At 34.5% G+C, this 14,286-nt stretch overlaps 1 protein-coding gene across 1 annotated transcript; it reads right to left on the bottom strand.

Annotated features, from left to right (window-relative positions):
- Window positions 1-3,714: 3,714 nt before the first annotated feature.
- On the bottom strand, window positions 3,715-14,255 carry LOC126708590 (uncharacterized). Its single transcript, XM_050408387.1, has 13 exons — window positions 13,860-14,255; window positions 12,700-12,773; window positions 12,250-12,333; window positions 11,919-11,999; window positions 11,440-11,520; window positions 10,105-10,197; window positions 8,153-8,332; window positions 7,922-7,989; window positions 7,746-7,797; window positions 4,713-4,766; window positions 4,535-4,627; window positions 4,311-4,377; window positions 3,715-4,208 (listed from the first exon to the last, which is right to left on the bottom strand). Exons 1-13 carry the CDS (start codon window positions 13,999-14,001, stop codon window positions 4,117-4,119), a joined length of 1,161 nt encoding a protein of 386 aa, XP_050264344.1. The 5' UTR covers window positions 14,002-14,255; the 3' UTR covers window positions 3,715-4,116.
- Window positions 14,256-14,286: the final 31 nt, after the last annotated feature.

The following is a 14,286-nucleotide window of genomic DNA, read 5'->3' as shown; positions in this document are numbered from 1 at the left end:
CTAGAGTGGGGACATGACACCCTCAACTTGACCCCGCTCCACTTTGTTGTCATCCATTATCAAAGCAAATGTTATGGATTCAATTCCTATCTTATCTTATGGGTTAAAAGGGAAAAATAAAAATAAAAAATGTATGGTCTACATCACCAAGTTTTGGTGGAGTTCAATTTGATATGATTAGCTTTGATACTAATAATGGATAACACTCGTCTACAAATTCATAAGGTTGCACTATGCTGGTTAATAATTTTGCTTAAACCTTTTTCTTTTCTTGTTTCATAAAGGGGAAAAAAAGGAGAACCATGGAATCTCCATTTAGAAAGCTTTTATTTCCCCCCCTGTTTTTTTCATATTTTTCCAAATGTCATCATTTTCCCGATTACTATTTTCATTATCATGCCGCACCACTTTTAATCATTCCCATCCATGGTTATAAAAAATACCGCGAAGTCGTGACTGAGGTCAAGACAAGCATGATTTATATTTTTCCTCGGACTATGCAGAGCTCACATTCATTTCGTAGTGATATTTAAAGATGCGTGGTGCTTGGGAATGATGAATTAAAAATGTCTAGACTTTAATTATGAATACGAACTTGTTCAATGGATCTGCCCAAGAATGCAGAAAACTAGAAAAAGTTAGATATTCTTACGAGACGGCCTTAAATTAAAAATGGCACTGTTCATAGCATTAGATACTTTTACTGTGGACGCATATGATATGAGTGGGGTTCACATGTCAGTTTCTTCACTCCCATTGGCAATTGGCCATTGTGTTTGTGACTTTCTTTGTTTGTTTTTGGTTTTGGTTTTTTTTCCCGGATTAAGCCAATTGCGATTTTCATTTGCATGCAAAAGCCCTAACCATTCATCATGCTTCAGTTGGAGTTGGGACCCCCCTTCTAAAATTAGCCATTCATAATTTCACTAAAGCTGTCTGATCCTACAGACTACAGAGTAACAGAAGCATCAAGTTTAATTTGGGAAATTACTTTGGATTATTTGTTTCTTCAAAGTTTTCATCCACTAGGCTGTAGGGACAAAATCTCTCAATAAGGTCAAAATTATCGTTTTTACCATATATATATTCTGATTCATCAAAAGAAGGATCATACATGCTACGTTTGTTGTAAAACATGAATTTTAAAAAAAGAGCTGTGCTTACAATAGGTAATAAAATACACTAAAAGTCCGTTTGGGTAGTGCGGCTACGTCTGCGTTTTGCAAGTTTTGGAACTTTTTTTTTAAGTCCAGCGCGTTATGCACTGTTCATTGGCCATGAACAGTGATTTTAGGCCAATGAACAGTGCTGAACAGTAATAAACAGAAAAAAAAAAAATTATTATTATTTTTTATTGTTTTCAGTTTTTAACAAAATAAGCTGTATCCAAATGCACACTAATTAATTGCAAGATTGTGAGATTTTTCCCCCTAAATTTTGAGGACAAAATAGGCTCTCCAACTCATTAATAGGTTCAAGGAAGCATCTCATTCCTTATGTGTAATTGTGGTGTAAAAAGATATTGTGGGGGTGTGTTAAAAAATGTTAAGGCTCTAGAAGCCTAGATATTTTGTATGCCCATACTAGTGTAGTTTAACCTCGAGTTAACTCATGTGTATTATGGTTGTAATTTTGGCGAAACTACATTGTTAGTCCTTAAAGTTTATCTAATGAGTGCTTTTGGTACCTAAAATTTGAATTGAGTACTATTAGTCCTTGAAGTTTCAAAAGTGATAGCTATTAGTCCTTTTACTAACTGCTGTTAGTTTTTTTTGTCTCCATGGCTAACAGAATAATGAGTTGGCATTTTTTAGTGAATATACCCAAATCAAACCCAATCTTCCCCGGATCCAAAACCAAACCCTCTTGCGGCTCCTTCCCCATGTGGAACTCCATCAAATCTCCTCCCCTTTGGCTGTCAAATAGTAGAAAATCCAAGTTCAAATCTTTACATTTCCCGAGCAACCAAACACATTCATAAAGCAAAGAAACCAATGCGAACAAACTTACCAACAGATAAGAAACACAGAAATGAATTACTCCATTAGAAAAGAGAAGAATGTTTAGTGTATGATGTTAGGTTCGAAACTGGTGAGATTTGTAAGGAGCTTTTATGGGTTTCAAACGGACTAGGAAAAGAAAGTGTGAAAAAAAAAAGTATATATTTTGAAGGTTCATTTGGATTGGCATTTGTTAATAGATTTGTTAATTTGATAATTGTTCTTTCAACAAAGGAAGCTCTTAGATTAGATAAAATGGTTGGAAGATATATACGAGAGAGGAAGAGAAGAGTTTTACAGTTGGATTGCAATTATGGTTGGTCTTACGTAATAGTCTCGTGGATTTGGTCATCCAAATATTTTCTAAATCAGTGAATTAAACAGCCAAACAATGCCATTCAGATTTGGGTTAGCAGGTATGCGTACAACCCGAAGGGGGAGGGGTGTCTCACTGTCCCTCACTTTGGTTGAAAACTTGTCAGAGGTCCAAATGGGGGAGGAGCCGTCGCCAGAGGGTGGAGGGCATGGGTCATGGGTGAGTTTGGTTTTTGATTTGGGGAAGACTGGGTTTGATTTGGTTCCATTCATGTGTTTGTCTTTTCAACATGTCCAATGAAGTTGATATTAAAAATTGTTTCACGTTACTTACAAAATGGCAAGTCATTATTCAGTTAGCCATGTAAACAAATAGACTAACAGCAATTAATAAAAAGATCAATAGCGTTCACTTTTGAAACTTTAGGGACCAAAAACACTCATTAGGTCAATTTTAAGGACTAACAACGTAGTTTCACCTTTAATTTTTAAAAACTAGATTGTACCGACTAATACAATTGGGAACTTAACCCTCAATTGGTCTAATAAAAACCATAAAACTGGTGGTTCAACCTGTATAAACCAAGAATCAAGTCCTTTTTCGGTTTTTTGTCCAAGTTGATTTTTAAAACCATGCTATATATCCATTTCTTAGGATTCATTGTAACACAATTCATTATAGTAAAGATATAGCCATTGAGAGCTTGGATATAAGTCATTAAATTGAACCATGTTAATTCCTCCTTCACTTTCCACTTTCTTTAGCTTTCTGTGTCTACATTTTGCACCAAGTTGTTTTAACACCAAAGATTACTTGGCTTGGGTGTTAGGCATAAATCCACTGGCAATACTCTTACATTTAACACTTATTCTAATATAGATTTTTTTTTTTTTTTTTTGACATTCTTCATTTAGTTTGTTTATCTAACCATGATTTCACTAGGGCTCATAAACTCTCCATGCTCATAGTAACAGAGGCTTATTATTCATTCTGAAAAACCCTAACCAACCAAATGCTAATCGCTGGTTTCTCAAGATTGCTGGGAAGAAGTTCAAATTGACATAACCTTACTTGGTCCAAAAAAGTGTCACTTAATAAAAAATACGCCATCAACGCCTTAGAACTTAATGACATTATTTAATTAAAAGCCTTCTATATTTGACACCCAATTTTAGAAGATAGAACTAGCATAACTGAAATCATGACAGTTGTAATATTACAATTGGAGTCCCAGATGCAGCCATATATTTGACTCCAAATCCGAGTAGCAACAATATATTTTAATTCTGTCTGGGTTACAGACCATATTTCTCATAAGATAAGACTTATATCAATGCCTAAGAATACGAGTGATCAAGGTCAGGCAAAGGTTAACAAAGTAGAAAGAATAGTTCGTCATTTGTCCCTTCCCCCCCTCAACAGGGAGAAATCAAATAATATAATATAAATTATCTTTCCAAAAAGCTTGATTTCTGTCTTTAACTAAGATACTTTTGTAAGTTTGCTAGCAAGAAATGTAAGCTCCAATTAATCTTAGAAAAAAGACAATCACATCAACAAAGCAGTTACAATTTGATTATAACTTGGGAAAGAGGAGCTATCAGCTAGGAATTCAACCTTCTGTGATCAAAACGATATAATGAGAATTCCTCAGTCGTTGATTGTGATCATAAGAGCCCAGTCAACCACAGGGAGAGAGTCGATTAGATAGTTCCTTTTCTCTTAATAATATCATTCTCTCCATAAAGCCATTTACTCGCACAGCAACCAAATACAACAGAACAAAAATTGAATCAATCATCAACTAAATTTACCAAGTTCGATCTTTTTCTTGATAGCCCTTTGACCATGATATATAAATGAATCTAGTATTCCTGAAACGGTAAAAACTCCTGAACACAACAGCCAAAAACCATTCTTACGCATCAAATCAAAACACTAGAAATAACAACTTTCATCAATAGATTCAAGTGTAAGGGATATTTAGTAATTACCTCCAACGATAGCACACACATTTGTTAGGAAGTGTAAAAATGAGGTGTGTTCCTCCTTATAAGTCACCTACATTATACAACTCAGAGAAAATACAAATGAGCCCTAAAGTATAATCCACGCGCCAGAATCTCACTGGAAAATTTTCAACTCAATAGCTTCAGCATTGCAAGTATATTTAAAAACTAGATCTTTCCTGTGAATAGCCATAAGCAGAAACCCTCACCTTAATTGGAGAAAGATCATAGAAGAAGAACACTCCAGGAAGGGACTGAAGGTGGCCTATTTCTGCATTCCTAAAATGTTCAGTTACAGAGAACTGCAAAATTCAAATTAAGTGTGTTATTTTCTACATATAAAAAATGAAAGTAACATACTAATGGCTTCTATGAGTTTTACTGAACCTGATTTGACTGGATTGTGTGCCCACTCACATCTGTGTACACTGTAGGTACAACCTGCAAAAAGTGAAGCAAATTTGTAAAATTCCTTAGAACTGATAGTTTCTGATGCAGATTGGTTAAGGGAGAAGAAAATATTTTAATATTTTATGTTGTTTTATCATTCCTAGTGAAATTAGGATTTATTTGCTTTTATAAGTTCAATTAAAATCCTTTTCCTAGTTAAATTAGGATTTTAATTGTTTTTCTTTTCCTAGTTAAATTGTTTTTTCCTTTCTCAAATAGAAGTAGGTTTATTATTTCTTTTCCTAAAAGGAGTAGGAGAAATTCTATTCCTATAAATACTCTTTATAGAGAGGTTGATTGTTGTTATGCATTGATTAATAAAAGTTTATTAGAGATGTTTTCTCTATTATTTTGACTGCTAGCCTAGTGTTCTTGTAGAACTTAGGTTTCGTGGAAGAGTTGTAGTAATTGTGTGTTACAGATTCTGCTTCTACACGCCTACGCTACATCAGTTGGTATCAGAGCAAGGCTAGGTTCCTACCATGGCACAAAGAGGAGCATGTGGGGGAAGACTTGTTGCCATAGATGACGTGTATGAATGCGATGATGTTGCACACGATGCGCAATTAGAGGCGTTCTTTCAACAAACAGAGGAGTGGTTTGATGTGCTTTCAAAGCAGCTCACCGCCTTAGCCGTTGAAAACCAACCTCAAAACTGCCATCCAAATCCATGTTATGTGGAGGAGGAGGAGTATTTTGATGTTGAGGAGGAGGACTACGATCTCAAAAAGGAGGATAAATACATTGAAAGAGTCTGTGTAATAAATTGAGATTCTCCACCAATTTATGATGACTATCCTGAAGATTTTAGTCAAGAAGACAAGATTGAGCTTGATAAAAATAAAGTCATATACATACAAGGTGAGCCCATAACTCACACCATTGATGAGACTTTCGACGTTCAAAGACAAAAGGTTATTGATTTTACTGATTACAATCATAGGTTGGTACAATCAGTTTGTTCAGTAGTAGACGAGTTCTCAATTGATGAACAAAGTTTCAATCTATTAAAGCTTGAACTTAAACACATTAGACACTATGATTTCATTGGGGTTGATGAGCTTCTCTCAAATTTCTTTGGTAATACAATTAACATCAATTTGAAAAGATTAATGGAAAACGTTATTGATCCCTTCTGGGAGGATTTTATTGAACAAGAATTGATAGAGGTCAACAAGAGGCGTGAACAAGTGATATTAAGTAATCTTTGTGGAGTAGGCAATATGAAGTTTATGGATGTGTGCATGGATTCTTTTTTAGTACTTGCTTCATATATCCCACCGTTGCAAAAGAAGTCAAGAATAAAAATCCATACATCGAGATTTATTATGAGTGAGAAAAGATTGATAAGTAGTATACTGATTCGTCTTGTCTTGCACAGAAGAATAGGATGGAGAGGATTATTCGGGGTTCCAATTGATCGTGGAAGATTGCCACAAAACTCGAGAACGAGTTTTCCCCAACCCCGAGAGAATGATGCAGATTGGTTAAGAGAGAAGAAAATATTTTAATATTTTATGTTGTTTTATCATTCCTAGTGAAATTAGGATTTATTTGTTTTTATAAGTTCAATTAAAATCCTTTTCCTAGTTAAATTAGGATTTTAATTGTTTTTCTTTTTCTAGTTAAATTGTTTTTTCCTTTCTCAAATAGAAGTAGGTTTATTATTTCTTTTCCTAAAAGGAGTAGGAGAAATTCTATTCCTATAAATACTCTTTATAGAGAGGTTGATTGTTGTTATGCATTGATTAATAAAAGTTTATTAGAGATGTTTTCTCTATTATTTTGCCTGATAGCCTAGTGTTCTTGTAGAACTTAGGTTTCGTGGAAGAGTTGTATTAATTGTGTGTTACAGATTCTGCTTTTACACGCTCACGCTGCATCAGTTTCTCAATTATTCCATGGATAATATGTACTCATACTTTTCTACAGTAAAAAACAACATGCTGACTTCAAACCTTTGCAGCAAGAAAAGACAAAAGCCCAGTACTCTTCAAATAACCATAAATTTTAAAAGGGAGAAAAAAAAAAAAAAAATCGAAGGCCAATACAAAATATGACTACAAATGAGGGAAACTATACGCTAATGGGCAATACAAAGCAGAAAATGTTTGCAGCAGGAAGCTATAATAGAATTCAGAAGCTAGTATAAATGCATAACATGATAAAATGTGCATTACGATTAGCTCTTTTGCTGAATACTTATTTCCTCATTTGCTAAAGGTTTGTAAAAGCTACGAGTCTATGACACATGGATACAGACATAGACATGGGACACAGTGACACAGAAATTCCTGAAAAAATTTGGACATAACAAGGTGGGGATATGACAATTAATAATATTTTTATTTATTTATAGGTATATCTTATGTTTATCTTAAGTTTCAAAATAATTAACAACTTTCAAAATCTTTTAAAACATATCTGAAAACAAAGGATTTTAGAAAGAAAGAAAAAAATCTCTACCAAGCCAATGCGCTAATGACACGCATGCAAGAGTGTCCGAAACGGACACAATTGGGGATTTTGGAGTGTCAGTGCTTCTTAGGGTAAAATTACATTTTTACCTAGTGATAATTGTTCCAAAAGCCTAACCTGTTAGGAAGTAATGAATTTAATCATTTAAGCTAACACCTCGAAAAAGTGAAGCTTTAAAAAACTATACATAAGCAAATGTAAAATAATCCTTCCAGGGGCATTAACACAAAATTGAATTCTTAAAAGTCATAAATCATAAAATGATATCATTTGTCTAAAATCATGGAAGGATTAAGTGAGTTGCAATATGCTTCATCTTTCAAAAGAGTGAATTATTAAACTAAAGCGAAAGAGAGTTTTTGAATTAGAAAGGAGCTATAAAAGGCAAATATCTAGAGACATTATACTTATCAAAATAAAGTCTAGAGGCATTGTATAAATCCCTTGGCTTCCATTAGATAAGAAGATGGGGCAATCATCTAAGATACTAACCTTGATGAAATACTGATACATCCCACTTGGTGTTTCTTGTATCCATTTCACACTGAAAATTAGAATAAATAGAAATAATGCATTTCAATATATAAAATGTCACAAATAGACAAAGTAGAAGCATTGAAATTTTCATGACCCACTAGACTTGGATGAAAGGAATAAAAAGATCTTACTTGTCCAAAGGATTCACAACACCAGGGAAATAGTCTCCAAAAGATAATCTAGTGATCTTGTGACTTACCTGTATCACGGAAATATATTTACAAGACATTCATCAGAAACCATGATGAAGGATTTAACAAAAGAAATTATGAGAAACATGAAAGTCAAAGATTTCACTTTCACAGAATGCAGGGAGTATTATCGATAATAAAACAACCAGAATCATCATGATTGTAGCTTACATTAAAACTATCCTTTTGAAATGCTAGTAGATCGTGTACATGAACACCTGATTGATGAAAGCTTTTTCCAGGCGCAAAATGAAAATTTCCTGCCACCTTGTTAACTTCTATGAATCCATATATATTACATCCTTCACCTTCTTCATCTTTAATCCTTTGTAGAAAACCTTCTCTTTTGCACTGAATGTCATATGTAACAATAGAACACCAAAGACATCATAAGATCAAACTGATGATTAAATGTTCCCATTGGAATAATTGATGAAATGAGGATACAGATAAAGATCATCTTATTACCATGCATGGGGGGGGGGGGGGGGAAGGAGAGAGAGAACCATCAGGTCAAGAGAAGTCACAAACAGAATCTCAAAAAATAGCCAAATATAAAACCAATCAGAGTTGGGAATTCACCAAGTGAAGGGAAAACTATAGCCTGCTTATTGCCTATGCATTTTTGTCCAGGTCATTTGTACAGATGCATGTTATTAGTAATAGATGTAATATTATATATGTTGCACCATTACCACTCTCTATTCATTGTCTCCTACCAGAACTGCATTTAATTCATTCACAACATCCCAGGGAGGTAGGCTAAAGGTAAGTATTGCACCATCCCCACTAAGTTTGGCAATGTGTTTGTGTGTATAGGAGACTATTTTTTTGGATAGGTATTGAGTTGGTACGCTTCCCCTTTGTCACTCTTATCTTCCACACATGTGATTTAGCTATTATTTCTTTAACACAGTTTGGAACTGAATTTGAAAAAGTGACGTCAATTTAAGTCTGGTACTAGAAAGGGGGGAAAATAAAAAGAAGAAGAAGAAAGAATTCATCACTTATCATTTCTTCTTGTTTGGAATTGTAATAAAATTCAAAATAATTTAGAGGCTCATCAGACAGAAGGTCCACAATTTTAATTAGCATTTTTTAATATTTTGAAAAAAAAAACCTGTTTTGATAGGAAAGTTTGTTGTTTAAGAACAAGATTTCAAATCTAATCTGATGTAGAACCAGTTGCCTGTTTAACAAGATAAATACTGGAAAAGGATTCAAATTATAGAAAATGTTTCAAATCAGGTACGTCCCAATTACTGTGATGAAGACATTAAGCATTTTCAGATCATTTACATGTTTTGTGAACAATTAACCTTGCAACATGGCTATCCTCAATAATTTAATTAAGGAAGCATTTTGATCCATAAGAATCTGGAGAATCATAACTACACATAACAAGTGTTCTGAATATTTATAGCAAGTAACACTTTTGCTAGTAAAACAATCCACTTTATGCTTGTAAAGGTCTCATGCAATTAGCATAATTGTTATGATCCTAGTGTCCCACATTGGTTAAGTGTAAGCTTAACCATGTGTTTATAAGCTCTTGGACACCCTCTCCTTGTAAGCCGGTTTACAAGGGTGAGTTCTACCCATGGGTTTGTAACAATAATACAGGCATGAGATCATTTGGTTAATAAAAGACAATATTTTGCTCTTGTACTTTGAAAAAAGCGTATTATAAGAAGTCTGTTTTAACTAAACTCAATTTTGTTAACTCTTTGATATCCCTCCAGGTTCCAATATGAAAGTGGTGGGAGCAATTACAAACCATCTCCATTAATGTAGTTGTGTGTGTGTGTTTTTTTTTTTTTTTTGGGGGGCGGGTGGGTGTTGGGGGGGAAGGGACAAGCTGTCTATCTAGAGCAAAGTACTCTCTAAGATCAAATGTGAAGATGCATGCTTAGTCAAATAATAGCGGAAATGATATGAACATGAAGTTATCTACTTGAACACAGAAGTACCCAACAAGATGAATTAAAAGATACACACATCATGGAGGCAGAGCAATAAAAGACAAAATACACACGTTATTCTTCCAGTATCAAGCTACTCTTCCATGCTATATTTTTAGATTCAAAATAGATATTAATAGGTAAGCTTTCATGCAAACAGACCTGGTCAATCACATCAGGGTTTGACAGTGCCCAACCTTTCTTCCGATATGCTTCGCGAACATCTTCACAGTTATTACAACATTCTTCATCTGACTGCAATAACAAAATGGGGGGTGGGGGTTGAGTAATAAATAATACAAATATTTGGATAAGAACATCTTTGATATAAAATCAATTTTCCATTTATGATATAGAACAAAGTTCAACCATGTTCACCAGCTCAGGAAAAGGAAATTAATGGACAACTTAAAGATTGGATTTTTTGGGGGGGGGGGGGGGTGTTATTCTTTTCTCTCCTCTCTTCTTTCTCATTTTTGATGGTTAAGGCTTTGTAATCAGTTTGATATTACACATAATTTAGCCAGGAAATATTGCACAAACATGAGCCCAAACCTTAGGGTCCGTTTGGATGGGTCGATTTTAGAGAAGATGGAAAAGAGAGGAGAGACAATAGGAGAGGAAATTTTTTTTGGAGTGTTTGGTTGGGTGAATTTTAAGGAGGAAAAACTGGTGAGGCCTGGGCGTTTTCTCCCTAGGCCCACCAAAATGCTATATCGAGAAAATAGAGAGAAGAGTAGTTGCAGTCAAATTACTGAACTACCCCTCCTCTCATGTTTTGGTTGTTTCTTACTTTCTTTCTATCTGTTTTTTCCTAGGCGTAATACACATGCACTGCTTCCCTTTCTTGTTTTTTGTTTTTTGGTTTGGTTCTTTTTTCTCTCCTTTTCTTTTCTTTTCCTTTTTGGGTTGTTTTTTTTGTTTTTTGGTTTGGTTCTTCTTTCTCTCTTTTTCTTTTCTTTTCCTTTTTGGGTTTAACTGGACGTGCCTTTTTTTTTTTTTTTTTTTTTTTTTTTTTAATTTTTTCTTTTGTACTGGGCATGATTTTTATTTTTTTAATAAACTTGGGTGATTGCCTTTTTTTTTGGTTGGTTGTTAAGCTTTTTTAAAAAAAGGTTTTCCATCCCTCCACTTTTCCACCCTCCCAACCAAACACAAATAAGGGAAAATAAAATCTCTTCTATACTCCCACTTTTCCATCCCCTCCAAATTTTCTATCCTCTCACTTTTCCATCCTCTCAACCAAATGGACTCTTAATAAATAATTATATCTCTACATCCAGTTACAATTCTGTTAAGAGCACTTAAGCGTCCATAATGTAACAAACCAAAGTACTGAATTAATTAGCTGACGTTTACCAGTAATCCATAAGGTAACTGACTCATATCATACAAACAACATCCAACAATTTTTGTTCAACAACTTACATACAGCTTCCAACATATAATTAAAAAAAAATTGAATCAGCAAAGGAGTCCAGAGACAGACAACTATACCGTTTCTGCACCATAACAGGAGCCACAGTATGTCTCATTATGCTCGAGCCTGCCACCATGTTTCTGTAGTGGTTTTTCAATCTGATTCAAACAGAAAGAAACAAAAGGTAAAAATAAAGAAGAAAAATTATCACCTGAATTGGTAGAAAGAACAGAGATATATGAGCTACATAGCATTTGGGAGAAAATTTTCACTTAATTTCACAAAGCCACCTCACTCTGTTGTGGTCCTAGACTTGAGCCAGGTTTAGCAACCAAAGACACCTAATATTGAGAGTTCCAACTCCTGGCTCGTCTAACTAAAAGGACGGATAAAAAAGAAAAAAGGGTACAAAAAACCACTACTCCAGGCATCATCATGCCCCAAATGTAAAGCTCAGTTCTATCCAAAGAAATGTGAATCAATTTCGGGAAAAAAAAAAAAAATGTAAGAACTAAGAGATGAACTTCCAATCTTCCAGCAATACTGCAATACAAACCTTAGGAGAACCAATTCCATCTTGCCTTTCTTCTATAACATCTCCATGAGTATCTAATCTCTTCTTGATTATGTCATGTTTCTGCAAGATAAATAGGTTGTAATTCAAAGTCAGCAGATGGTCACAAGCAATAAGTGTGGTCCTTTCTGTTTCTATACATCTTATTGTCAGCAGAGAGAGATAGAGAGAGACTTAATCCCTAGCATCAGAATTTACAACTTTTATTTGAAAGGAAGAAGGAATATGCATGCAGATATACATACGTATAGGTTCACATATCACTGATGACGTAGAATGAATTTAAAAATATATAAATATTTGAAATGCATACCACATCAAGGTGTTGTTCTCCACTGATGTCCATGGCATCAAGACTGAGTATAGAGCATGGAAGGGCAGGAAATGTGACATCAAACTGCATTTTCATACATCATATGGAACATGAATCAAATTCTGAAGTGGACAATCGTAGTGTATCACACAAGTACAAATTTTATAAGATAAGATTACCATAAATACTATGGGGAAAAACACTAGGGAGATTATGCATCATAGACTTTCCTGAATCATATATTCTCGATTTGAAAGGAAAAAAAAAAATATATATATATATATATATATATTAATACAGATTCAGGAGCTCTCAAAAACAAAGGACTCCTAATGTTATAAAAAAATGGTTACACCAGCACCTCAAAAAAATTTGAAGTGAAATCCTGGTTTTATAAAAAGAGAAGAAATTTAATTTATTTTTTTTCCAAAGAAAAGAGAACAACATTACATTGATACGTAGAGTTTCTCCTCTGGAAGTATCTACTACAAGTGTTGTGTCAGTTACAGCATGTAGATACAATCCTGTAACAAGCAGAAAATGCATGTCGAGACACAATAAAAAGCATAGTTAGCAATTTAGACAAAAAGCCAATTATTTACTATAAAGCAATATAATGGTAGTAACATTTTTTTTTTTTTGGGGGGGGGAAGGGGTGTGGGTAATTATGGAATTTTATTGACAGAAAAAAACAATTTGTGTTCATTATGATGAACGCAAAGTATTTGAAGATTACACACAATTAGATAGAAAACCCTAATGAGTTTGGAAATCAATAATAGAATTATAAAATGTATAACCCCATGTCTGAAGCCAATCAAGCAAGGTGCAGATCAACAAAAATTGCAATTAATTAAGAGATCTCTTGGCATCTTCATAATACGGCTATTCCATTTCTTCCACACACTAACCACATCATTACTACCACTCCCATTCAAGCACCATCTCATCCTATCACCGTCCCCCCCCCCCCCCCAAAAGGCAAATGAAAATAAATAAGATCAAAGAAGGAATACACCGACCCAACTCTCAATCATGAAAATCTCAGTGAAAACATAGTCAGGTGTTCACTCCAATGATCATACCAAAAACCTTACTCGATTGCCACCACCTACCTCAATTACCAACTCGCTCTTATACTACACCACATACTACATCCACGCGTTCCTCTACAAACTCTCTCGTCGTACACCATCCCCCCCTTTCCTCTCCATACTTAGATGCTATCAACCCACACCACAATATTTGGTCATTCCACACTAAAACCATTCATATTTCATACAGTTAATAACAAAACAGAATTATGACCTTTCTGACTAATTAATTTTGCAAATCATTGCTCCCTAACCAAACATTCTAGCTTTCCTAAGACAAATAAATAAATACAGCAGGGGCAAACCCTAGCTAAATATTCAAAGCCCTAGCCAATTATTCAAATTTCAAAGGTTGACTTACATATCATAATCAATTTAAACAGATCATATTCAAATTCACATAGAGCAAGTAACCGTTAACACAAAAAAACCTAGCAAAATAGAGAACTGAACAAGTACATAGAAAGAGAGCGAGAGCGAGAGAGAGAGAGAGAGAGAGAGAGAGAGGAATCTTACGGAGCTCGGAGAAGAAGAGCAAGAGCATGACGATGGAGGAAACGAGAGTGATAAGGCCACCGGAGAGTGTACGGCTGTAGAAATCCTCGTTGATTTTCGGATACGCGTCCAGGCTCCGAAGCTTGCTCATTATATTATCCATTGTTGCTCCTCTTAGATTTTGATCTCGATCTATTTATTTATATCTAAAATCTCTAATCTCTCTAATTTTAAAAATTAATCAATATCTACCTTTAAAATTAAACACCCCGCTCGATAGTAAACGAATTTTTGATCTGGAAGAACTAAACGGGGGCGTTTAATCTTGGAGTTGGGGCTGCCTACCTTTTAATCTTGTTTTGTTTTCTTTGCTTTTCTGGAGACTAATACAAGAGCAAGGAGACCCTTTTACGAGATTGCCGTTCGCTGTACCGGTATTTACGGATAT

This window comes from Quercus robur, chromosome 12 (genome assembly GCF_932294415.1).
Source record: "Quercus robur chromosome 12, dhQueRobu3.1, whole genome shotgun sequence".
NCBI classification, from domain to species: Eukaryota; Viridiplantae; Streptophyta; class Magnoliopsida; order Fagales; family Fagaceae; genus Quercus; species Quercus robur.
Note: the sequence above shows the minus strand (reverse complement) of the source record. Positions and strands in the feature narration are given on the sequence as shown.